General features: G+C 47.1%; 1 protein-coding gene across 1 annotated transcript; it reads right to left on the bottom strand.

The window, feature by feature from the left end:
* Positions 1–296: 296 nt before the first annotated feature.
* On the bottom strand, positions 297–27,809 carry napab (N-ethylmaleimide-sensitive factor attachment protein, alpha b). The gene is made up of 10 exons (XM_038786034.1): positions 27,624–27,809; positions 12,763–12,842; positions 11,365–11,481; positions 10,126–10,172; positions 9,175–9,252; positions 7,047–7,102; positions 5,759–5,843; positions 4,663–4,767; positions 3,083–3,202; positions 297–1,428 (listed from the first exon to the last, which is right to left on the bottom strand). Exons 1-10 carry the CDS (start codon positions 27,719–27,721, stop codon positions 1,327–1,329), a joined length of 888 nt encoding a protein of 295 aa, XP_038641962.1. The 5' UTR covers positions 27,722–27,809; the 3' UTR covers positions 297–1,326.
* Positions 27,810–27,821: the final 12 nt, after the last annotated feature.

Genomic DNA, 27,821 nt, shown 5'->3' with positions numbered 1-27,821 from the left:
GCCATGATAAATTACCCTTAGTGACCAAAAAGGTTAGGAGGGGTTATTGGGTTACAGGGATAGGGTGGAAGTGAGGGCTTAAGTGGGTTGGTGCATACTCGATGGGCCGAATAGCCTCCTTCTGCACTATGTTCTATTCGCTTAACTGCCATCAGGCCACCCTCGTGATGATAGCCACAGTGCCCATCTAGCCAAGCAGGAGATCACCTTTTCTGTGGACGTAAGATGCAAAATCCTAAAGTTCTGTTATGTAGAACGAACTGAACATTGCAGCAAAATAAAAAAAATAAAATAAATAGTTGGCTGTAACATTTATTCAGATTTAAAAATTATATGATATAGTGCATTTATACAATGGTTGCAACTAGCTAAATGTCATACCCACACACGTTTCCCCCATGTAAGACGTAAAACGTCATCCCATCAGATCTGCTGTGCACAGTAAACCTACAGTTCTCCGAGAGCTGGTCTGTTTAGACCTCAACAGCTCCAATTAATGCGATACGTGATGGCATGTCTACTCTGGCCTGAGGCAAACGCTGCCCTAAAATGCATATCCAAAAAGCATTTAAATACCAGAAAAATAGTCAACAGCGCGCATCGAGAAGATTCAGGTTAAAACACGTTATATAACTTAATGTACCACGAGCAAGTTATCCCCCCCTGCCACGCATTGAAACCCCCCCCCCCCCACAACACACTGCTGAGCGCTTACTTTCTGGGCTAACCAATCCCGGCAGGGATTCACGCATGTTCGAGGGAGAAAAAAAACCCAGCTGGCTATTCGACTGTAGCGGGCATCACAACCGAGGCTGACCCCCGTCCTTGGTCAGCGCTCAGGGGAGGCGGTCGGCTAATTAACTCGCTGATAGAAAGAAAACTGTGCAGAGCAAATCAGGCAATCACCGCGGGTGTTTTTCCTCCCTCTCTATTTTCGTGGCCAGATGTTGGGTTACCTTCAATAGCTACAAGTTTTATTACAAATCAAGTTAATGCCATAAATTTAAACAGGCAAATTGCATACATGAACAGTTGTTCTGCAAGAAGGATTCAGGGGGAAATCGGTGGGGGCGGGGGAGGGCGTTGGTCAGGGGCGGGGGGTGAACAGATTGGTTTAAAAATAAAAAGCTCACCCCAGCCCAATCTGTAAGCGTTACTATTTTCTTCCTGAATAAATGCAAAAAATTGTTCAAACACTTCCAATTCTGGAATGTTCCATCGCTTTTCTGATTTGCAATGCATGTTTTATCAAAAAGCGACCCCCCCCCTCACTCGTCGGGTATTGATTACAGAGATAGTTTGCTTTAATATATACACAGTTGCTCCTTAACGCAGGTCGCTCTCTTCCCCCTGGATAGTCTTCTTGATACGTAAAAGCATCGTAGTCAACCACTGGTCCAGCCGTGAGATGGAATCGTACTCCTTCACCTGTAAAAGGGAATAAACAGTCGGCTTCAGTGCCTTTGAACGTGGCAACACAAGTGGACAAGGTAGTCAAGAAAGTATACGGAATGCTTGCCTTCATTGGACGGGGCATCAAGTATAAAAACTGGCCAGTCATGCTGCAGTTGTACAGAACCTTGGTACGGCCGCACTTGGAATGTTGCGCACAATTCTGATCGCCACACTATCAGAAGGATGTGGAGGCTTTGGAGAGGGTGCCGAGGAGGTTTACCAGGATGTTCTCTAATCTGGAGGGTGTAAGCTACGTGGAGAGGCTGAATAGACTCGGACTGTTTTCGTTGGAAAGACGGAGGTTGAGGGGTGACCTGATAGAGATCTACAAGATTATGAGGGGCCATGGATAGAGCGGATGGGCAGGCACTCTTTCCCAGGGTGGAGGGGTCAGTCACCAGAGGGCACAGTTTAAGGTCTGTGGGGCAAAGTTTGGAGATGTGAGAGACAGGTTCTCTTTCTCGACGGTAACCGAGAGCTTGCCGGGCCAGTGTGAACGTCCTACAACACTCTCTCGACAACATAACGGTGACCACATTTAATTGGCTCCAAAAAGGTCTCTGGAATATCTGAGGCTGTGAAAGGCGTTACAAAAAGACGTCTTTCATCCACCCACTGTGCGAGCAAGCCCATGGCCATGGGGGTGGAGGGATAATTTATGCGGCGTGGGATGAAACTATCTGTGGGGAAACCATTTAAGGTGGTGTCCTTAATATGAATTAACCTCATGCCCCTCAGTCTATTTATATAGGGGCTGTCACGGAAACACCGCTTCATGCAGATTGTTGAGAACCATTCCCACTTCTGACACCATTGTACATGGTACTGTGCAAGTTAATGATCATTTATATCAAACGCAGATACTTATAACTTCATCTCTGATCAATAGTCAACATCGAACTTCTCCAGGGAGCTGGCCCGGCACTGAAGTTTGGCTGTATGCTTCACCCAACAGTGCATGTCCTGTTTTTCTTGTACGGAGCGATAATTGTACAGAACAATACTTTCCACTGTACTTCGGTACATGTGACAATAAATCTAAATCTGCATTTAACGGGCAAAGTAGAACAGCCAAAATCTTGTTTGATGCGACAGGTTTTCCAACTGTTGTTGGAATGCAATCAGTTCGGGCTGCACGGGGCACAGTGGTTAGAACTGCTGCCTCACGGTGCCAAGGACTCGGGTTTGATCCCGGCCGCTGGTCACTGTCCGTGGGAGTTTGCACATTTTCAGCGTGTTGGTGTGGGTCTCACTCCCACAACCCAAAGATGTGCAGGGTAGGTGGATTGGCCACACTAAATTGCCCCTTAATTAGAAATATTTAAAATATTATAAGCACCTCTGGCTTACTGTAGGTAGCGAGACAGCACCTCATGTCTCACACCTCCCAAGCCACTGCATATTATTTTTGAACAGTTATTCTTACAGACAACCATGTCAGTCAAGGCAAGCTCGACTCTCCAAATACTGCGTTAGAAACCATTACATCCAACGAGAACTCCTGGCACAATTTGAAATGCACAACGTTCCCAACATTTTTTTTAAACATCCCCGACAATGACCGATGTCAGCCTAATGTCGCCGAGACTTGGCGACAAATCTGATTTGCTCAATCTCGAGCTCTTACCGCATCGGTGTAGCCATCAACGTTCTGCTCCTCAAAGGCGTCCAGAAGCTTCTTGACCAGTTTGCACTCCCTGGAATCCGAGAAGGCTGGGAACATTTCCTCGTATTTCGTAACGGCCAACTGTGGGATAATTGAAACGCAGTGGGATACACTTGGATGCAAAAATCAAAAAATGGCAGCAAACGGATAAAGGACAGAAGAGGCACGATAGGTTATTCCACAGGCCTATTATCTTCCTCACACCAGCTGAGGGCCAGGATTTTGCCAGCTTCACATCTCGGCAAACATAAAACTCAGATTGACAAACCCGCCCAGTCCTGGAGCTCGCCCATGGACAGAGCCCTCTTCAGTCTCAAAAGGACTGGGCTGTGGATGCTGACACAAGGCATCTGCCTGGAATTTCTGCCGCTTGTCCTCTCAATCGACAGCCGTAACTCTTGAGGAAAGCGATATTAATTGCAGTTATCATAGGATTTACAGTGCAGAAGGAGGCTATTCGGCCCATCAAGTCTGCACCAGCTCTTGGAAAGAGCACCCTACTCAGGTCCACAGCTCCACCTTATCCCCGTAACCCAGTAACCCCATCCAACACTCAGGGCAATTTTGGACGCTAAGGGCAATTTAGCACGGCCAATCCACCTAACCTGCACATCTTTGGACTGTGGGAGGAAACCGGAGCACCCGGAGGAAACCCACGTACACACGGGGAGAAAGTGCAGACTCCGTACAGACAGTGACCCAAGCCGGGAATCGAACCTGGAGCTGTGAAGCAATTGTGCTATCCACAATGCTACCGTGCTGCCTAAGCCAGGGCCGTTTGGTCAGTTTGCTCCAAGTTTTCTGCAAATCTGTCAGGATGGCCGAGTGGTCTAAGGCACCAGACTCAAGGAGTGTGTCTCCTTGCCTCGTTTAAGCCTGGTGATTTCTGGTCCCTTTCAAGGGGCGTGGGTTCACATCCCACTACAAACATTCTCCTTTTATGGGCGGTATGGTAGCAGTGGTTCGAACTGCTGCTTCACAGCGCCAAGGTCCCAGGCTCGATTCCCGGTTTGGGTCACTATCTGTGCGGAGTATCCCCGTGGGTTTCTTCCGGGTGCTCTGGTTTCCTCCCACAAGTACTGAAAGACGTGCTTGTTAGGTGAATTGGACATTCTGAATTCTCCCTCGGTGTACCCGAACAGGCGCCGGAATGTGGTGACTAGCGGCTTTTCACAGTAACTTCATTGCAGTGTTAATGTAAGTCTACTTCTGACAATAAAGATTATGTATTAAAACACACGGGAGTGCACCATCGGCTCTCACACCACTGTATAAAAATCTACCGTCATGGATTTTTCTTTCAATAAAAAAAAAATGCTCTAAAGTTCTCTCTCTTCCCTGGAGCACAGGAGGTGGAGTAAAGCTTTTATAGACAATGCCCGTTGCTTCAACCTCATTCCAAATTCTCACGGGCAACATTTCCCACAACCAGCGCCTTTAAATCACCTCCAAAACCATTACCAATAAACCACACCAGTTTCTAAAAAGCAGCTAGGGGCAAAGTAGCAATCACATCGACTGGTTCTCCGGCACCGACCTACCTTGGCGTTTAACATATCGACACAGAAGTGGCAGAGGGCAGCTTTGAAGAAGTATTCTTTAGCACTGTATTTCAGGAGGGGGCTGTCCATGGCTGTAGTGCCTACCTGTGGTGTACAAAAGCTTAAATTCACAGCAAGAATCAAGTTAAATGCGACAAGATTGAGAAATTTTTTTTAAAAAAGGGCCGGGGCACAAAGGCGGCAAACCTTTCCCCATTTGACCAATAAAGATAGAACGCAAGAGGTTGAAGGTGGTGAGCAACTTTAGAACAAAATGGGGAAATGGTTCCTCAGCCAGGGAGCGGCGAGAGAAATTGGAACTCACTGCCATAGGAGTGGTGCAACTGTACAGATGCATTTAAGAGAAGCTAGATAAACAGAAGGGAGGGAGGATTTAAACTGATTCGGAAAAGCTTTTGGGTGCAGGTGGTGGTGCGAACACACACACACACACGCGCGCGCGCGGAAAGGCAGGGGAAAATAACTAAACCGGAGAGTTGTTGCAGACACAGTGTGCCGAATGGCCTCCTTCTGCACTGTATCAATTCCGTGGGAGTCCAGACCCGGCTTGACCATTTCGAGCCGGGGTGGATGGCAGGAGGCACCACTTCACGTAAAGGGGAGTAGAATTTGGGAATGATTTCCTCGAGAAGGAGGTTAAAGCTGGTCTGGGGAGATGAAGGGTCAATTGAAATTCTCAAACCAGAGATTGATAGATCTTGGTTAGGTAAGGGGAAAATCACGGTCCATGGGAAGATCGGTTAAAGGAATTAAGATATTAGAGACCAACCATGATCAAACGGAACCCAGGAACTGACACGGGGGGGGGGGGGGGCAGATTCTATCAGCTAAAAGGGGGAATCTAACTTGGGACCTTCGCTACCCTGTACGATGCCAAAGAAAGCATTTACCCATCAACTAATCAGGGGAGCTCCAACTAGAATTAAAAACTGTGCAGTCCTGCCCTCCCTCATTAGAAACATGCAAGCTGGGAGGAGAAGGAAGCCATTCGGCCCTTCAAGCCTGCTCCGCCATTCATTTTGATCATAAGAAGCTCAGGGACACAAATATCCCCTGGGTGAAAACATTCACTAACCTGCTCATATATCTCTACAGCTTTGGGATACTGTTCAAGCTGTGCAGCATACGTAGCAACTTTCAGCAAGCACTTATTTGCAGAACTGCAGAGAGAACAAAAAGCATCGACAGGCTAAATATATTCAGAACTATCCTGCATGACCTCTGCACAAATTTAAATAAAAGGCAAGCGTTGGATTGTTAAAAAATCTTGTATATGTGCATGCTTCACTGTGTTTCTAATCTTTGGTCACTCTGTGTCCACGTTTAACACTGAAAATGCTGAATGTACAAATTTGTGAGGCAAGGAGATGTTGAGCTAATATATTTTGCACAACTCTATACTACTGGCAAGATGCTTCATTATTCCAAATGCAGCAACTGGACAAAACCGGGAAAAAAAAATAATATATATATATATATATATATATATATATATATATATATTTAAAATAAATTTAGATTACCCAATTATTTTTTTTTCCAATTAAGGGGCAATTTAATGTGGCCAATCTACCTATCCTGCACATCTTTGGGTTGTGGGGGTGAGACCCACTCAGACACTGGGAGAATGTGCAAACTCCACATGGACAGTGACCCAGGCCCGGGGTTTGAACCCGGTTCCTCAGCGCCGCAGTCCCAGTGCTAACCACTGCGCCACATGCCGTCCATCGTCCCATCTTCAAAAAGAATAATACGTTTTAAAATTAATTTTTACGGGATGTGGGCGTCGCTGGGCTGGGCCCAGCATTTGTTTCTCAATCCCAATTATCTCGAGAAGGTGGTGGGTGAGCTGCCTTCTTCAACCGCCACAGTCCGTGTAGTGTAGGTACACCCACAGTGCTGTTAGGGAGGGAGTTCCAGGATTTTGACCCAGCGACAGTGAAGGAACAGCTGATAATAATAATCTTTATTAGTGTCACAAGTCGGCTTACATTAACACTGCAATGAAGTTACTGTGAAAAGCCCCTAGTCGCCACATTCCAGCGCCTGTTCGGGTACACGGAGGGAGAATTCAGAATGTCCAATTCACCTAACAAGCACGTCTTTCGGGACTTGTGGGAGGAAACCGGAGCACCCGGAGGAAACCCGCGCAGACACGGGGAGAACGTGCAGACTCCGCGCAGACAGTGACCCAAGCCAGGAATCAAACCCGGGTCCCTGACGCTGTGAAGGAACTGTACCGCCCAAGTCAGGATTTTGAATGACTCGGAGGGGAACGTCCAGGTGAGGGTGTTTCCATATGTCAACTGCCCTTGTCCTTCCAGATGGAAGGTCCTTTCAGTGGCAATCAAAGCTTTGCTAACCTGTTGGACTCTTCACCTCTGTAGTAATCAGCTGCCTGTTCATAATGTGCAATTGCCTGAAAAAGAGGAAGGGAAGCTGTGAGGCCGCTTCAGTGAAAAACCGTATTTGCCAAATGAATAAGAACAGCAGTCTCGTGTCACAGGCCAAACAGAACAGAATGAGATTCTGCCATTAAAAGACGCACATTTCTGAAACCGATTGAGCAATAGCTCCAATTTTTTTAATCTTTCAATAATATTAACACATTTTTCAAAAGAACCACGGGTTTTGGGCAAGTGCAGGAATGGACTGTGCAGCCTACTGCAGGCGAACAGCCCACTGACACAATGTCAATTCCATGTGATGCTTCATCAATTGGAAGCCGAAGTGGTCAGCGATTTGTTTTTAAATTTGAAGTACCCAATTATTTTTTCCCCCCAATTAAGGGGAAATTTCACGCGGCCAATCCACCTACTCTGCACATCTTTACGTTGTGGGGGTGAGACCCAGGAAGACATGGGGAGAATGTGCTAACTCCTCATGGACAGTGACACAGGGCCGGGATTCGAACCCAGGTCCTCAGTGCCGCAGTCCCAGTGCTAACCACTGCGCCACACGCCGCCCTACGTCTTTCAGTACTTGTGTGGGAGGAAACCGGAGCATCCAGAGGAAACCCACGCAGACACGGGGAGAACGTGCAGACTCCGCACAGACAAGCCAGTAATCGAACCTGGGACCAAGGCGCTATGAAGGAGTAGTGCTAACCACTGCACTGCCATGCCGCCCCTGTGGTCAGTGATTTGTTCGCAACTTAACCGTGCCCCCCCTCCCCCCGGTTCAAAGTCCCCCAGCCCCACAATCTTCCAGGATATTTATGTTTCTCCAATTCTGGCCTCTTGTGCATTGCCGATTTTAATGGCTTCATCTTGGGATGGGTTCCTTCAGTTCCCCAAGCTCTGGAATTCGCTCCTTAAACCCCGCTTCTTTAAAAATCTATCTGGATGACTTGATTGGCTGCCGTAATAATCTTTTTGTAGCTCGGTTAAATTTTGTTTTATAATTCTTCTCAAGGCACTATATAAATCCAAGCTGGTGTTGTGATCAGCACCCATGGAAGAACATACCAATCCTCCAGGACGAGGAGAGAATTATTTCCTCAAAGTTTTCATACAATATGGTACCCAGATAACAGAGACCAAGAAATTTACGAGGATGCTACCAGGACTTGACGTTCTGAGTTATAAGGAGAAGCTGGATAGGCTGGGACTTTTACCCCTGGAGCTTAGGGGTGATCTTATAGAGGTCTGTAAAATAATGAGGAGCATAGATAAGGTAGATAGTCGACATCTTTTCCCAAGGGTAGAGGAGTCTAGAACTAGAGGGCATAGTTTTAAGGTGAGAGGGGAGAGATACAAAAGAGACCAGCGGATGGCGAGCACCTGGAATGGGCTGCCAGAGACAGTGGTAGAGGCGGGTATCATAAAATTTACAGTGCAGAAGGAGGCCACTCGGCCCATCGAGTCTGCACCGGCTCTTAGAAAGAGCACCCTACCCGAGGGCAACACCTCCACCCTCTCCCCGTAACCCAGTAACCCCACCCAACACGAAGGGCAATTTTGGACGCTAAGGGCAATTTATCATGGCCAATCCACCTAACCTGCACATCTTTGGACTGTGGGAAGAAACCGGAGCACCCGGGTTTCCCACGCACACACGGGGAGAACGTGCAGACTCCGCACAGTTACCCAAGCTGGAATCGAACCTGGGACCCTGGAGCTGTGAAGCAATTGTGCTAACCACTGTGCTACCGTGCTGCCCTTATGATTTTGTCTTTTAAAAAGTAGTTAGACAGTTACATGGGCAGGGTGGGAATAGAGGGATATGGGCCAAATGCAGGCAAGTGGGACTAGCTTAGTGATAGAAACTGGGCGGCATGCCATGATGTAAACACCTATGACTAAATTTTCCTGGTCGATTTCAGAAGCAATCACCCAGAAGCCCTTGGTCCTCAAGCGATAAAAAGAGTAAATAAAAGGGACAAGGGTTAGCGGCATATAGCAACCCAGTTTAACACTTTTAAAAGGCCAGCACAAAACTAAATTTTTGCACAAATTCAACAGGAAACGCAAGGGCAGCTCAGATACCGACTTTCTCGATATCCACCAACTCGCTCTCGTAGATCTCCGCTATCGATATGTGGTGCTTCGCTGCAATCGTAAACCGGCCCTGAGCACAAAAACAAATTGGCGTCACAAACCGGCACTTCAGAAGACTGATCGCGACAACGAAACGAAGATGCAAAATGGTCAGTCCTAGACTAGCAACGGGGACAATGTTCCGAGATGTGTTTCGTTTGGTTCGTACTGTGCTTACTAAACCGGTTGGAATAATTAAAACCGGCTTTGATATTCTGCAAAACCCTCATCGACAGTCCCAGCTGCATAACAAATGGAGAAAGGAGTGTGCATTTCGACAAGAGGGGGGAAGATTTTAAAATAACATGCCTTCCTATTGGTGAATTACGATTCGTCTTGGGTTGCAGCATGTTCTGTTTGTTGGACAGGTCTCTTCAATTAACAGCTAAAAATAACTAATCCTAAAACCAATGGCTTTAGGAGTAATATATTTTGTTTCCTGTCTATTTTAAACAAATAAGGAATAATCCGATTACAGCATGGATGGCCACAAGCTCCCCCTGGCACTGTTGTGGGAGACAAATCCTTTTGGTCCCCTCTTGTCTCCTTCAAGAATGAGTAGATCTCATCGACAGATAGTAGCAAAGCATAGGGGTTTGGTGCACCAGTGCACAACCTCACCGTCAAACAGTAGAATCCCGCAGAAAATTCTGGTGCTGATGGAAGGAAGAATTTTGGTCAGCACTCTGAATAATGTTGTGGGGAATCATTCACATCTCTTCAGACCAAACCTCGGTTATAACATCCCATCTAAAATGGCAACACGGCCCTCGTTCAGCAATACACAGGACGGTTAGTCAATTTTGTGGTCGAAGTCTGGAGTGGGGCTTGAACCTGCAACTTTCTGATTCGGAGGCTATGCAGCTGACTTTCAACATTACAAATATTTGAATCAGCATCTTACCATATCTGTATAAATCTCGATAGCCCTGTTTAAACAATTAATGGCCTCTGGAAAAAAAAAGAAAAACCACAAACATTACCACTTAAACATTAGCTCATTGATAATTTCAAAGAAATATTGTACCCTTTTCCATCTTTTTCCCTGTTGTATTATACCCGCTTGGAAGCACACCCCATTTAAGCCCACACCTCCACCCTATCCCTGTAACCCAGCACCCTAACTAACATTTATGGACACTAAGGGGCAATTTATCATGGCCAATCCACCTAACCTGCACATCTTTGGACTGTGGGAGGAAACCAGAGCACCCGGAGGAAACCCACGCAGACACGGGGAGAACGTGCAGACTCCGCACAGACAGTGACCCAAGCTGGGAATTGAACCCGAGACCTTAAGAGTTGTGAAGCAACTGTGCTAACCACCGTGCTACCCAGTCTCTCCTCTTACCGCTGTTCTGCTTACACAGCTCCCAGGCTCAGCTACTCCTCCAGCCTCCCAACATTTCAATCAAGGAGGGAGACATTTTGCTGTTGTGCCAGTATATTAACATAAGTTTAAAACTCTGATTGAGGCTCCAAGCCAGGAGATTAGTCATTCCCTATTTGGTCTGCCTCGATACAAGAAGCCAATGGTGGTTAGTTAGCTGCGATGGTCAATTTAGCCACCCCAAATCTGTTGCCTCTGATGCTCAGAATAAACAGCGTCTTGCAATTGTGAATAATTACTGCCTTTATACAAAAGCCAAAATACAATAATAATTCATAATCTTTATTGTCACAAGTAGGCTTATATCAACACTGCAATGAAGTTACTGTGAAAAGCCCCGAGTCGCCACATTCCAGCGCCTGTTCGGGTACACAGAGGGAGAATTCACAATGTCCAATTCACCTAACAAGCACGTCTTTCGGGTCTTGTGGGAGGAAACCCACACAGACACGGGGAGAAGGTACAGACTCCGCTCAGACAGTGACCCAGCTGGGAATCGAACCTGGGACTCTGGCGCTGTGAAGTAATAGTGCTACCCACTGTGCTACAACAGTGTCAGGAACATAAATTGCACACTACATTTCATGCACTGGAAGTAACAATGGTATGAAATTAAATCTAAAATATGAAAGTTAAAATGGCAATTTTAAGTGATGCGAGGATTTAGAATTAAATTTGATTTGCATTTTCGCACTCTTTTGCAAACAAGAATACGTCGGTAATTCATTTGTGTGACAAGGACCAAGATGTTACCTTGGGGATCAGCTTTCTTGAAGGCATTTCCTGCATCGACAAAGTTTGTTGCGGCATCGTGTTTACTTTGCAAGTGGAGGTGGAGCTTCGCAGCCTCACAGAAAGCATTGCCTGCGGCTAAAGAAAAATGCACACACATCAGCAGTGGGTTACACCAAAGCACGCTGGCCGCTGGCTGTGGAAAACACGGCCGATACGGTGGACGCACAAACTGCTCCGCGTTCAAAGAGCTTAAACAGGATTGCATGTACTCTTTGATAAATATAACGCATGGATAATGCAAATATAGGAGCAGTTGGCCAAATCCCATGGGAGGTTGCAACATCACTGTTGACATTGCTGTTCATATTGCAAAAGAAAAAGGCCCCTATACCTGAAGTTAGACTGACTCTGCCAAAATCCCCAGGAGAAGGCTCCTTAAACGGTATTGGCCAAGCAACTTCATCTGTGCCCAATTAAAATGGCAGTAACCACCATGGAACCGCAGAGTGGTTACAGCACAGGAAGAGGCCATTCGGCTGGTTGTCTCTGTGCTGGCTCTCTGAAGGAGCAATTCTCCTCATGCCACTTCCCCGCCACCTCCCAGAGGCACTGCACACTCCCCGTTTTCAGAGAACCATCCAATTCCCCCTGGAGCAGCTCAACTGGACAAGCTATCTTTTTCTAAAGAAAATGGCTGTGACAAGACATGGTAACATTTACACAATTGTCAGAGATTGTTCTCCATTCGGATTAGAGCAGTGTTATTCTCAAATCCTGGCTGTCTGTTCGATGCAGTGTCCAACACGTAACTACCGTGGTACCACGAGTGTTGCCTGCCTCATGTCTCCATTTGTTAGTCAGCGCTCGCTCTCCTCAGGTGAACCCAGAGGCTTCCTAAAGGGTCTCGGGCCCGCTGCCTGCTAAATGGTCAGTCAGAACCACCAAACTGTGTTGGGGGCTACCAGCAAGTGAGCTCCCAGCTTAGAGTTCAGCAAAGCCATCGTTCTCAGAGCCAAGATGTAAATGGTCACTGAGGAAGACCCCCCCCCCCCCCCCTCCTCCCTGAGTTTCATGCCTGCTCCCGTGTCAAGATGGTCGAATACCATAACAGGGTGTTTGCCACCTCACCAGTTCCCTCCCGGGGGGGGGGGGCATGGCTGGCACAGAACATTGTGCAATTTAACCAATTTTGCCATTTTCACACCATTAAAATCTCGTCCCGGAAACGGTATCCATTGCCATGTAAATTTGATCTGTGCCTGTATCCTGCTTCTGGTACAAGCAGCTGAGTGCTGGTGTGATTAATACTCATCATTACTGCAATTGAACCCACAAGCACAATTTGAAAACACGCCAGGCAACATTGCGCGCGCCCACACGCACACAATGAGTGAGATGGTTGGTGTCTGTACTTACCACTCCAGTTCTTGGCCATCTTAAACATATTTGCAGCCCTGGCGTACATTTCACACGCTTCTTCTAATCTGGAAGACCCCCTGAACAGAAAAGCAGGACGATGTTAAAATGTGGACAGGGCCAGAGTGCTGTCCAGGGAAGAAACAAGGGTCTCTGGTCATAATCTGATTGGTCCATAGCACGAGATCACCCCAAATCACCGCTCAACTGGCAGCTTCACCACAAGGTAGTCAGGTTAAGAGATAAGAAAATGTTTCTTGAATGCAGGGTTTTTTTTTCTAGCCTTGGCAGCGTGTGGTAGTTATCACAGAGACAACATTCAAATACCATCCAGGACAAGGCAGCCCCGGTTAATTGGCAGCCCCGGTTAATCGGCAGCCCCTTCCACCACCGATGCACAGTGACAGTAGCGTGTAGCACCTGCAAGGAACTCAAAGGGTCCTTAGGCAACATCTTCCAAACATGTGACCGCTTCCAACTAGAAGGACAAGGGCAGCAGATGCACAGGAACACCACCACCTGCAAGTTCCCCTCCAGGCCACTGACTTGGAAATATATATATTTTTAAACTTTTTTTTTTTAATTATAAATTTATAGTGGCCAATTCATCTTTTCCAATTAAGGGGCAAATTAGCACGGCCAATCCACCTACCATGCACATCTTTGGGTTGAGGGGGCGAAACCCACGCAAACACAGGGAGAATGTGCAAACTCCACACGGACAGTGACTCAGAGCTGGGATCGAACCTCGGAGCCGTGAGACAACAGGGCTAACCCACTGCGCCACCGTGCTGCCCTCGACTTGGAAATATATCACTGTTCCTTCACGGTCAGCGAGTCAAAATCCTGGAACTCCCTCCCTAACCAACTATCAAAACAAAGGACTTCAGTCTAATTTCATATTTCGCTCCTGGATTGGGTTCCAATTAATGAGGAATTGTGGTTATAAAACCTTGATCAACCTGCCCAACTGCAAAACCTTCTGACATATCATCACCATCCCTTGAGGAAATCGCAGGTATGTTCCAGTTGTATAACCCACTCCACTCGGGGGAAGCTCACCGATCTGCGAGTCCCAAATTGTACAGGCCCTTCCTGATGATTTCCCTTTTATTTTATCTTTACCGTTTTGGTATCGTGAATGGGGACATTCCTTTAGGTAGAGCTGAGGAAAGGAAGGAGCTCAAGGTGTCAAAATAATACACGGGTGTTATAAAGTTTGGTATTTTGGGCAGAAGAACCCAAACTTTATGGGATTGCAAGGGTTTGTTTCGATTGGTTGGCTGGCGGATTGGCCAGGGACAGTATTCTGCCTGGCTTCCTGTCAGGTGGGGCTTTGCCGAGAGAACCCACAGGGCGGAAGCCGCTCTGTAGCTCTCTCGTTCACACACACACACACACACACACACACACACACACACACACACACACACACACACACACACAGTTAAGGGGAGGGTGGCTGAGTAGAGATTAGTTAGTTGTTAACCAGTTGTATTTGTTGCCTATTTGATTACCGTTATTAGTGCAGGACGGCACGGTGGCGCAGTGGTTAGCACTGCTGCCTCATGGCACTGAGGACCCAGGTTCGATCCCAACTCTGGGTCACTGTCCGTGTGGAGTTTGCACATTCTCCCCGTGTCTATGTGGGTCTCACCCCCACAACCCAAAAAGATGCAGGGTTGGTGGATCGGCCACACTAAATTGCCCCTCACCCGTGTTGCGACTCTGGGATAAGTGGGGCTGGAATTGACTGCGCATTGGCCCAGGGTGTTGTAACAAAATAAATAATGTGCATAGTAATTGAGAACTTGCACAACATCAATAGGGACAGTGAGCTCCTTATGACAAGGATCTGCGAGTAAACACTGTGAAGGACAGCGTGTTTGCCACTGGTTGATAATCAGCCCTTTGTCTGCTAGAATTTAAAGCAGTTTGCTTAAACAAGAACCAGTCTCATTAAGAGTGAAGTAATCTCACAAGCGCACACCCTTCCCCACGACATTTTTGCTTTTATTTCCAAGTGGTCGGCGTTTGGCAACTAGAGCCCTAGTGTAATTGCCCCGCGCACGCACGCACACACACGACAACATCGAGGGCCGAAGGGCCTGTACTGCGCTGTAATGTTCCATGTTCACACGCACGCAAGGGTTCTTCCCCAACTTGAGGACCAATTCCACACCACATTCGAGATAATTCCAACCGGAAATACAATTAGGATTGAACAAATACAGGGCAGCACGGTGGCGCAGTGGGTTAGCACTGCTGCCTCACGGCGCCAAGGTCCCAGGTTCGATCCCGGCTCTGGGTCACTGCCCGTGTGGAGTTTGCACATTCTCCCCGTGTCTGCGTGGGTTTCGCCCCCACAACCCAAAAATGTGCAGCGTAGGTGGATTGGCCACGCTAAATTGCCCCTTAATTGGAAAAATGAATTGGATACACTAAATTTAAAATTAATTTTTTAAAAATGTTTTTTTTAAAAAAAGGATTGAACAAATATTTCATAAATTTTAACGATCAATGCATTATGGGCACAATAACTGCTGCTGAAAGGCAAACTTACTCGTCATGGAAGTGTTATTATTATGCATCTTCTTATTTAAATCCAGTGATGTCACCAGTAAGTGCTGCGACATCATTAGTTGTTGTTGTTACCTGTGTATATCTGTATTTCACTGTTGTTTTGATGTTTAACTCGCTGCTCCCGTTTCTTGAGTTCATACCGGATTTTAAACATCGTTACTTCTATATATGAAAAGGTTAACGTGTTTCGACTAACTTTTGGTGGTCAAGTTACCACACTACTGAATTCATTTTTTGGAAATAAAAGCAAAAATGTCGTGGGGGCGGGCGTGTGCTTTTGAGATTACTTCACTCCTAATGAGACTGGTTCTTATTCTATTCCCAGGAACTTATTTTTAAACTCTGACTTGAAGATCTAACAGATTTCTTTTCAAAATGGGAATTATAAATTGTGGAAGGTAAATATAATTACACTGTTGAAATAACTGGGTCTGAGCAAAGGGAAGAATTAAACAAGAGTCAAAAACGATTGTAGGGTTCAAGTTCCTACTCCAGGGACTTGAGCACATTTCCAAATTGATGTGTCGGTAGATGCAAAAGATCCCGTGGTATTATTTCAAAGAATTCAGGAGAGTTCTCCCCAGTGCCATGCCCAATATTTCTCCCTTGATCACTATGTCGGGTCGGCACGTCCTCCCCGTGTCTGCGTGGGTTTCCTCCGGGTGCTCCGGTTTCCTCCCACAAGTCCCGAAAGACGTGCTTGTTAGGTGAATTGGACATTCTGAATTCTCCCACTGTGTACCCGAACATGCGCCAGAATGTGGCGACTGGGGGATTTTCACGGTAACTTCACTGCAGTGTTAATGTAAGCCTACTTGTGACAATAAAGATTATTTTCACCTGGTTGGTTATTTGTCACATTGATCAGAGAGATCTGGCTGTGCGCAGATTTTCCGCCACATTTCCTGTATTAAAACGGTGACGTTACACTTCCAAAGTACTTCATCAGCTGCAGGGTGTTTAGCGACACCCGATATCACGATAAACGCTTCTTCGCGACCAGACACCAAACAGGTTAACCGAAACCAAATTCAGCTTTGTGACATTCACAACAACTGAACCAGGACATATTTCACCGCTGTTCAAATTTAAACCTAGATACGATGCTGACACTGGCTCGACAAGTTACACTTGGAGTTTGAAAGCAGTGCTGATATAATTGCTTCTGGGTTGGGATAAAATATTAATGCAGCTCCCCAGGTGGCCCTTAAGAGGCCAGAGACGGCCGTGCATTTTATTGCTGAATGCCCAGCGGAAAGGGAGCAAGATGTCACAAGGCAATAACTGATTGGGGTGAAGTCTTACAACACCAGGTTAAAGTCCAACATGTTTGTTTCAAACACTAGCTTTCGGAGCACTGCTCCTTGACCTGAGGAAGGAGCTGCGCTCCGAAAGCTAGTGTTTGAAACAAACATGTTGGACTTTAACCTGGTGTTGTAAGACTTCTTAATGTGCTCACCCCAGTCCAACGCCGGCATCTCCACATCATGATTGGGATGAACAGCATTTACATTTGGCTTCAAGCAACAGCAAGCAAGGCCTGAAACAGATAGAGAGTCTGCACCTAATATTTAAGGCAGTTTGGGTCCTTTTAGTATATTTTCCACAATACAAATTTATGTTCCTTCTTGAATGATGTTCAACTTGTTATTTTTTTAAATTTTTTTTTAAAGTGCAGAACAATTTTTAATTCTCCCATGTTATTCTGCAAGTTAGAGGGAGTGGGGAAGGGTCAATGCAGAGACCCAGGGGAGCATTCTTTCCTTCAAGCTTACTGAGCTGATTGGAACAGGAGTAGACCATTCGGCCCATTAAGTTTGCTCCACCATGCAATCATGACTGATCAGACACTTCAGGGTTTTTTTCTATCCCCACGACCCTTTTAAAAATTTTTTTTTTTTTTTTGTTGAAGTTTTTCATTTTAACAAGTAACACAACAACACCACAATGGTACAGTTCAGCACAGACATGGGTACAAAAGGGACAGAGCAGCACTGCCTCTGAAACAACACACTGCCTCCCCCGGATGACCCAGCCACAACAAGGGGGCACTTGGAAAGCCATTATACAAGACCGATTGGAGGAGGGCTCCTAACTTCCCCATCAAGCCTACCCCCAAACGGAAGGGCTCAAACAACTCAGGAGGCATAGCACACACACTCACATTTCAACAAGTTGAGCAAGGATTAACCAACCACACCCAGGCATGTACCACCACGCATTTCCTCCCAACCCAATAGCTCCACAAACACCAACCACAAAAAGGAAAGACTCAGGCGGAACCCAGTCCTCTCCCGGATACATGAGCTGCCTGGGCCGTCGAAGGAGATGACCGTGGATTCTCAAAACTCAAAGCGACAAATAAAGGCTAAATAAAAGCCCAGTACGATTGGCCCTCGCCGGGGTCACCGCGCCCTCTCACCGGGGGCACCGCCCGCCCGCTCTCGCCGGAGGCCCCACGCGCCCTCACCGGGGACCATCCTCAATCGAAGTGACAACTAATCTAACCCCATCACCCACCACCACACCAATCCACCCATCATCCCCGACTTGGCTACACTCATCATCTCTATAACTGAGATAAAGTGTATCCAAAATGCACTCCCTTCTGATAAATGCAAGGATTACAGCACAAAAAAAAAGAGAACAATAAGACTGTGCACAACCACATATCATTAACGATTCAATATGCTTCTTGCTAAAACAGGATAACAAACGACCCTCGGCGTCGTGTTCAAACATCACACACCCTCGTCAGGAGAAAAGAAACAACATGTAATCAACAGGATAATCACGAGGGAATAAAGTCCAGGATGACTGATGAAGTGCAGGATAACAACACTATAAAACACCAGGATTCTCTCCCGTGCTCCCAACATTCCCTTGAGAATACTTTGCAGTTCAAAGTGAACACCCAGCACCTACACCACAGAGCGAGATCCTCATCACAACGGCAGCCATCACCCCAGTGCCGACCGTACCGCCCTTACTTTGTAAGCAAAATGTAACTGACTGAAGAATCCTCTATGTTCATTAGGAATTTCTCAAATAATATAACTTCACAGATACACACCAATCTAGACTAATGTACCCCATTCAAGGCACAAATTGCACCTGGTTCCAGTGTAGCAAACACATTCTCTCAGCCAACGCAGACCAGATGTGGTCCCATGGTCTGTGCTGATGGAGCTCAACTCAGTTAGGCTACAGATGGGACAGTGCCTTGTGCTCTTAGCAAAGGGATGGTGAAAAAATATTTATGTTTTCGAAGCCAGATTCCTATTCAGTCATATCTGCTGGAGTGAGACAGTTAGAAAAACGGTTAGGCACGGGGAAGAAGGGTTAGACAGCAGATAGACGTGGGCCAATGAGGTTGGGAAGCAGGCCCCTGAGCCGCTCACACACACTAGTATAGGCCAGCAGTGTTGAGTGGCTGGTTTCCGTGTATAAGGGAGAAAGGAAATGGAGAGGATCGGGGTGGGCAGGGGCAGTGAAAACTGGGGAGGGGAAAAGAAAAAGAACAGAACTTGCATTTCTGCCTGGAACTCCCTCCTTACCCCACAGGTAGTCCAGCGGTTCAAGAAGGTGAGAACCTTCTTGAGGACAATTAGTGAAGGGCAATAAATGCTGGCCCAGCCGAGGAGGCAAAGTGTTACAAGGCACGGCAGCACAGTGGTTAGCACCGCTGCCTCAACACTCCAGGGTCCCGGGTTCAATTCCGACCTTGAGTGACTGTGTGTGGACTTTGCACTTTCTCCCCGTGTCTGAGTGGGTTTCCTCCGGGTGCTCCGGATTCCTCCCACAGCCCAAAAGTGAACATGAAATGAAAATCGCTTATTGCCACAAGTAGGCTTCAAATGAAGTTACTGTGAAAAGCCCCTAGTCGCCACATTCCGGCACCTGTTCGGGGAGGCTGATACGGGAATTGAACCGTGCTGCTGGCCTGCTTTCAAAGCCAGCGATTTAGCCCAGTGTGCTAAACCAGCCCCAGGTGTGAAGGTTAGGTGGAGTTATGGGGATATGGAGAGGGTCCTTGGCAGGGCCCTCGATGGGCCGAATGTCCTCCTGCACTGTAGGTATTCAATGGTTCTAAAAATACACCTGCCATTTTCTACCCTCAAGTCCCTCTTTGCTTTAACTACCACTGAAAGCAGGAACATTTTCCATTGTTCCCAGTGCAGGATAGCTTTTGGGCACTGATGCAAATGCCAAACAAATTTCTTTTCAGGTTTTACCTACTTTTAGAACCAAGAGACGATGCAAAGCAGTTAAGAGGAATGGAAATGGAGTCTCTGTTGTAATGCTGTGAAATGTAGCAACCAATTTGCACACAGCACAATCCCACAGAAAGAAATGAGATAAGTGATCAATTAAACTGGTTGAGGAATGGTAATAATAATCTTTATTACTATCACAGGTAGGCTTACATTGGCTGTTCCTGTGAGAATCCCCTAGTCGCCACCCTGTTCGGGTACACACAGAGAGAATTCAGAATGTCCAATTCACCTAACAAGCACGTCTTTCGGGACTTGTGGGAGGAAACCGGAGCACCCGGAGGAAGCCCACGCGGACACGGGGAGACCGTGCAGACTCCGCACAGACAGTGACCCAAGCCGGGAATCGAACTGGGGTCTTTGGCGCTGCGAAGCAACAGTGCTAACCACTGTGCTACCGTGCCATTTGGGAATCTTTTCCCTGCTCTTCAAATAGCGGCAAAGGACCGTTCATATCGAGATTGCGCCTTGTCTGAAATATACTTCGACAATGTAAGCTCGGCACAACATCGAGGGCTGAAGGACCTGTTCTGTGCTGTACTGTTCTATGTACCTTACAATCTACACTGAAGCATCAGTGCCAAACGTGAAGTGCTGTGTGGAGCTTTAATCCAGAACCTTCAGACAACGTGTATTAGCAACTGCAATGTAGTAAAATACCCAAGATCATTATCAAACTTTGATTCAGGTCCAATGGCTAAAAGCTTGGTTAGAGGGTAGGTTTTATGGAGAATCAGATGAGGTGCGTGTGTTGGGGGGGGGGGGCGGGGGGAAGAATTCCAGAGACCAGGACGTAGGTAGAGGAGAATGTTACCAAATTAACAAAGCTGCAGCAAAAAGGACACACCCTAACCCAGTCAACCAATACCAGTAGCTCACTACAAAGCAGAATGGGTAGAACGCTGCGAGTATGACATATTCTGCCTGTAGGCTATTGATGCACCAATACACTTTTCACAACTGTGCTCAGGCAGAAAACTGCCAGCTGCAAACGAGACTTCCTCAGCCAAGGGACTGCCAACCCAGACACACGAACAAGCTCAAAATGGCTGAGACAGCAATCCTGGCACAAACAATGCGGCTCGAACACTGATTGCCCAGACGCGATGGAGCCAGCTCGCAATTAAACACCACAATCCCAGCAGAGAGCCCATCTGGAAAACTCCACTGCACTGTAATAGAAAGCTAGTCAATGGCGAAAGGAGAGACACACCGCTTCTTTGCGAGATTACCCACAGGTCTGGCCTCTTGCGTTGCGTCCGCAATTAGGATTACATTTCCAACAAACTAAGCTCTTCAAATTTTATTGGTAAATTGGAATTTCTGCAAAATGCACTTGCCATTTTAATACGCCCGCCAACATTTGCAATAAAGGAGAGAGGTGGGGGGAAGAGAAGAACAGCTGTATTGTCACTCGACTAATAATCCAGAGGCCCAGGGTAATGACAGCTGATAGTGAAATTTGAATTCAATAATGAAAGTATTGGAAATCTACCATCCTTACCCAGTCTGGTTTACGCGCCAGATCCACAGCAACATGGCTGACTCTCAACTGCCCTCTGAAATGGCCTCGCAAGCCACTCAGTTCAAGGGACATTCGGGATGGGCAATAAATGCTGGCCCACCCAACCACAGCCGCATCTCAATATCAGAGGTGTCCATATATAATGGCAGCCTTGCTAATGGGAGCACCCTCGCCTGCATCAGAGGCCTGTGCGTACATGTCCCACCACAGAGGTCAGAGCACATAATCGAGAAGGGTGAAGTACCGAGGAAGCATCGCACTGCCAGAGGCGCTATCATTTGGATGAAACATTAAACCAAGGTCCGATCTCCACCTCAGGTCGATGCAATAGATCCCATGGATCTGCCATTCCATACGGGCAGCATGGTGGTACAGTGGTTGGCAGGGACCCGGGTTCAATTCCAGCCTTGGGCGACTGCCTGTGTGGAGTTTGAACTTTCTCCCCGTGTCTGCATGGGTTTCCTCCGGCTGCTCCGGTATCTTCCCACAGTCCAAAGATGTGCGGGTTAGGTGGGATTGCAGGGATAGGGCAGGGGGCTGGCCTGGGTGGAGTGCTCTTTCGGAGGGTCGGTGTTGAATGGCCTCCTTCTACACTGTAGGTATTGTGTAGATCACCAAAGCACAAAGATGTACCTGGTAGTTTGTCATTAGTTATTTGCTGCTTGTGGGATCTTGCTGTGCACAAACAGGCTGTTGCATTTCCTACATTATAATGGTGACTACCCGGACAAGTACTTAATCAGGATGCAGAGTGCTTTAAAGACCCAAGCATATGGAAGGAGCTATACAATGCAACTTCCTTTATTATAACCGGAATCAGGGCGGCATGGTGGTGCAGTGGTTAGCACTGCTGCCACATGGCACCGAGGTCCCAGGCTCGATCCCGGCCCCGGGTCACTGTCCGTGTGGAGTTTGCACATTCTCCCCGTGTCTGCGTGGGTTTCACCCCCACAACCCGAAGACGTGCAGGGTAGGTGGATTGGCCACGCTAAATTGCCCCTTAATTGGGAAATCAGCCGTGTTAAATTTCACCTCCGTTAAACTGTCCAGGACAATAAAACATCACTTTATTTAGAAGAAAAAAAAAAGCTTAATCTCACATGAATTGCAAGCTACCTGGAAGCGATGGGGTTTTATGAAATTAAAATCGGCCCTTTCAAATGAAAACCCTGAAGAGGCTGATTGCCAGGACGGTTTGCAAAGTGGAGTAATCAGCAGATTCAGACTAATCTGAGCCAAACTAAAATCATTAACCTCTCGATGCTAACTTTACATCACTGCCAAACGCAACGAACACGGCACTATCCAGAAATTACTGGAACATCCAAGAATATAGCTCCTACTGAAAAGGAGATCTTTCAGGTCATCCCACAAAACTTCACATCCAGTTATTACTCACTACAGTGAGTCAACGTAACAGACAACAGGAACAGAAATTGCCAGTTAGTTTGTTTTGTGGGGTGTTAGTTACTGGATGAATTAAAAAGAGTCCTTATTGTGTTGTACCAACAGAACTTAAATATTCGTCTACGGAGACAGTGCAGACAAGAAACAGCCCCTCTCAATAATTTAACAGTGATGTGGAGATGCCGGCGTTGGACTGGGGTGAGCACAGTAAGAAGTCTTACAACACCAGGTTAAAGTACAACAGGTTTGTTTCAATCACTAGCTTTCAGCGCACTGCTCCACCTGAGGAAGGAGCAGTGCTCCGAAAGCTAGTGTTTGAAACGAACATGTTGGACTTTAACCTGGTGTTGTAAGACTTCTTACTGTAATTTAACAGTGACATGTTAGATTAGATTACCAGCTCAAAAGCTATTAACACAAAGCACAACATAATCCCCTGTGTTTATCAACCAGTCCTACAGTAACCCCAGTGTTTATAGACCAGACCCTACAGTAACCCCAGTGTTTATAGACCAGACCCTACAGTAACCCCAGTGTTTATAGACCAGACCCTACAGTAACCCCAGTGTTTATAGACCAGTCCCTACAGTAACCCCAGTGTTATAGACCAGACCCTACAGTAACCCCAGTGTTTATAGACCAGACCCTACAGTAACCCCAGTGTTTATAGACCAGACCCTACAGTAACCCCAGTGTTTATAGACCAGACCCTACAGTAACCCCAGTGTTTATAGACCAGACCCTACAGTAACCCCAGTGTTTATAGACCAGACCCTACAGTAACCCCAGTGTTTACAGACCAGACCCTACAGTAACCCCAGTGTTTATAGACCAGTCCCTACAGTAACCCCAGTGTTTATAGACCAGACCCTACAGTAACCCCAGTGTTTATAGACCAGTCCCTACAGTAACCCCAGTGTCTATAGACCAGACCCTACAGTAACCCCAGTGTTTATAGACCAGATCCTACAGTAACCCCAGTGTTTATAGACCAGACCCTACAGTAACCCCAGTGTTTATAGACCAGACCCTACAGTAACCCCAGTGTTTATAGACCAGACCCTACAGTAACCCCAGTGTCTATAGACCAGACCCTACAGTAACCCCAGTGTCTATAGACCAGACCCTACAGTAACCCCAGTGTTTATAGAGTAGTCCCTACAGTAACCCCAGTGTCTATAGACCAGATCCTACAGTAACCCCAGTGTTTATAGACCAGACCCTACAGTAACCCCAGTGTTTATAGAGCAGACCCTACAGTAACCCCAGTGTTTATAGACCAGACCCTACAGTAACCCCAGTGTTTATAGAGTAGTCCCTACAGTAACCCCAGAGTCTATAGACCAGACCCTACAGTAACCCCAGTGTTTATAGACCAGACCCTACAGTAACCCCAGTGTCTATAGACCAGTCCCTACAGTAACCCCAGTGTCTATAGACCAGACCCTACAGTAACCCCAGTGTCTATAGACCAGTCCCTACAGTAACCCCAGTGTTTATAGACCAGACCCTACAGTAACCCCAGTGTCTATAGAGCAGACCCTACAGTAACCCCAGTGTTTATAGACCAGTCCCTACAGTAACCCCAGTGTTTATAGACCAGACCCTACAGTAACCCCAGTGTCTATAGACCAGACCCTACAGTAACCCCAGTGTCTATAGACCAGACCCTACAGTAACCCCAGTGTTTATAGAGCAGACCCTACAGTAACCCCAGTGTCTATAGACCAGACCCTACAGTAACCCCAGTGTTTATAGAGTAGTCCCTACAGTAACCCCAGAGTCTATAGACCAGACCCTACAGTAACCCCAGTGTTTATAGAGCAGACCCTACAGTAACCCCAGTGTCTATAGACCAGACCCTACAGTAACCCCAGTGTCTATAGACCAGACCCTACAGTAACCCCAGTGTCTATAGACCAGACCCTACAGTAACCCCAGTGTTTATAGACCAGTCCCTACAGTAACCCCAGTGTTTATAGACCAGTCCCTACAGTAACCCCAGTGTCTATAGACCAGACCCTACAGTAACCCCAGAGTCTATAGACCAGACCCTACAGTAACCCCAGTGTTTATAGAGTAGTCCCTACAGTAACCCCAGTGTTTATAGAGCAGACCCTACAGTAACCCCAGTGTCTATAGACCAGACCCTACAGTAACCCCAGTGTTTATAGACCAGTCCCTACAGTAACCCCAGTGTCTATAGACCAGACCCTACAGTAACCCCAGTGTTTATAGACCAGTCCCTACAGTAACCCCAGTGTTTATAGAGTAGTCCCTACAGTAACCCCAGTGTTTATAGAGCAGACCCTACAGTAACCCCAGTGTTTATAGACCAGTCCCTACAGTAACCCCAGTGTTTATAGAGTAGTCCCTACAGTAACCCCAGTGTTTATAGAGTAGTCCCTACAGTAACCCCAGTGTTTATAGACCAGTCCCTACAGTAACCCCAGTGTTTATAGACCAGACCCTACAGTAACCCCAGTGTTTATAGACCAGACCCTACAGTAACCCCAGTGTCTATAGACCAGACCCTACAGTAACCCCAGTGTTTATAGAGTAGTCCCTACAGTAACCCCAGAGTCTATAGACCAGACCCTACAGTAACCCCAGTGTTTATAGACCAGTCCCTACAGTAACCCCAGTGTTTATAGACCAGACCCTACAGTACCCCCAGTGTTTATAGACCAGACCCTACAGTAACCCCAGTGTCTATAGACCAGACCCTACAGTAACCCCAGTGTCTATAGACCAGACCCTACAGTAACCCCAGTGTCTATAGACCAGACCCTACAGTAACCCCAGTGTCTATAGACCAGACCCTACAGTAACCCCAGTGTTTATAGACCAGTCCCTACAGTAACCCCAGTGTTTATAGACCAGTCCCTACAGTAACCCCAGTGTTTATAGACCAGTCCCTACAGTAACCCCAGTGTTTATAGACCAGTCCCTACAGTAACCCCAGTGTTTATAGAGCAGACCCTACAGTAACCCCAGTGTTTATAGACCAGACCCTACAGTAACCCCAGTGTTTATAGACCAGTCCCTACAGTAACCCCAGTGTTTATAGAGCAGACCCTACAGTAACCCCAGAGTCTATAGACCAGACCCTACAGTAACCCGTGTTTATAGAGTAGTCCCTACAGTAACCCCAGTGTCTATAGACCAGACCCTACAGTAACCCCAGTGTTTATAGACCAGACCCTACAGTAACCCCAGTGTTTATAGACCAGACCCTACAGTAACCCCAGTGTCTATAGACCAGACCCTACAGTAACCCCAGTGTTTATAGACCAGACCCTACAGTAACCCCAGTGTTTATAGACCAGACCCTACAGTAACCCCAGTGTTTATAGACCAGACCCTACAGTAACCCGTGTTTATAGAGTAGTCCCTACAGTAACCCCAGTGTTTATAGACCAGACCCTACAGTAACCCCAGTGTTTATAGACCAGACCCTACAGTAACCCCAGTGTTTATAGACCAGACCCTACAGTAACCCCAGTGTTTATAGAGTAGTCCCTACAGTAACCCCAGTGTTTATAGACCAGACCCTACAGTAACCCCAGTGTTTATAGAGTAGTCCCTACAGTAACCCCAGTGTTTATAGAGTAGTCCCTACAGTAACCCCAGTGTTTATAGAGTAGTCCCTACAGTAACCCCAGTGTTTATAGAGTAGTCCCTACAGTAACCCCAGTGTCTATAGACCAGACCCTACAGTAACCCCAGTGTCTATAGACCAGACCCTACAGTAACCCCAGTGTTTATAGAGCAGACCCTACAGTAACCCCAGTGTTTATAGACCAGTCCCTACAGTAACCCCAGTGTTTATAGACCAGACCCTACAGTAACCCCAGTGTTTATAGACCAGTCCCTACAGTAACCCCAGTGTTTATAGACCAGTCCCTACAGTAACCCCAGTGTTTATAGACCAGACCCTACAGTAACCCCAGTGTCTATAGACCAGACCCTACAGTAACCCCAGTGTTTATAGACCAGTCCCTACAGTAACCCCAGTGTTTATAGACCAGACCCTACAGTAACCCCAGTGTTTATAGACCAGACCCTACAGTAACCCCAGTGTTTATAGACCAGACCCTACAGTAACCCCAGTGTTTATAGACCAGACCCTACAGTAACCCCAGTGTTTATAGACCAGTCCCTACAGTAACCCCAGTGTTTATAGACCAGACCCTACAGTAACCCCAGTGTTTATAGACCAGTCCCTACAGTAACCCCAGTGTTTATAGACCAGACCCTACAGTAACCCCAGTGTCTATAGACCAGACCCTACAGTAACCCCAGTGTTTATAGACCAGACCCTACAGTAACCCCAGTGTCTATAGAGCAGACCCTACAGTAACCCCAGTGTCTATAGACCAGTCCCTACAGTAACCCCAGTGTTTATAGACCAGACCCTACAGTAACCCCAGTGTTTATAGACCAGACCCTACAGTAACCCCAGTGTTTATAGAGCAGACCCTACAGTAACCCGTGTTTATAGAGCAGTCCCTACAGTAACCCCAGTGTCTATAGACCAGTCCCTACAGTAACCCCAGTGTTTATAGACCAGACCCTACAGTAACCCCAGTGTTTATAGACCAGTCCCTACAGTAACCCCAGTGTTTATAGACCAGACCCTACAGTAACCCCAGTGTTTATAGACCAGTCCCTACAGTAACCCCAGTGTTTATAGACCAGACCCTACAGTAACCCCAGTGTTTATAGACCAGTCCCTACAGTAACCCCAGTGTTTATAGACCAGACCCTACAGTAACCCCAGTGTTTATAGACCAGTCCCTACAGTAACCCCAGTGTTTATAGACCAGACCTTACAGTAACCCCAGTGTCTATAGACCAGTCCCTACAGTAACCCCAGTGTTTATAGACCAGACCCTACAGTAACCCCAGTGTTTATAGACCAGACCCTACAGTAACCCCAGTGTTTATAGACCAGACCCTACAGTAACCCCAGTGTTTATAGACCAGACCCTACAGTAACCCGTGTTTATAGAGTAGTCCCTACAGTAACCCCAGTGTTTATTAATTCCCTTCCCAGCCCATCCGCTCACCCGAACAGGGAGGCCATGAAGGAGCGGGTCGAGCGGACTTTCTTCTCGGCCTCGGCCACCAGGCCCACGGCCTCCCGCTCCTTGGCCGAATTGTCCATGTCCCTCCGTCTTGTTGTTGCCCACTTCCGCCGGCTCCTGACCCCGGGCGCGACCTCCGCCACGCGTCACTTCCTGCCCTTAAACCCCGCCCCGGGCCCC

The sequence above is a fragment of the Scyliorhinus canicula genome, chromosome 27, assembly GCF_902713615.1.
Source record: "Scyliorhinus canicula chromosome 27, sScyCan1.1, whole genome shotgun sequence".
NCBI lineage: Eukaryota > Metazoa > Chordata > Chondrichthyes > Carcharhiniformes > Scyliorhinidae > Scyliorhinus > Scyliorhinus canicula.
The sequence above is the reverse complement of the archived record's forward strand: the minus strand, read 5'-3'. Positions and strand labels throughout refer to the sequence as shown.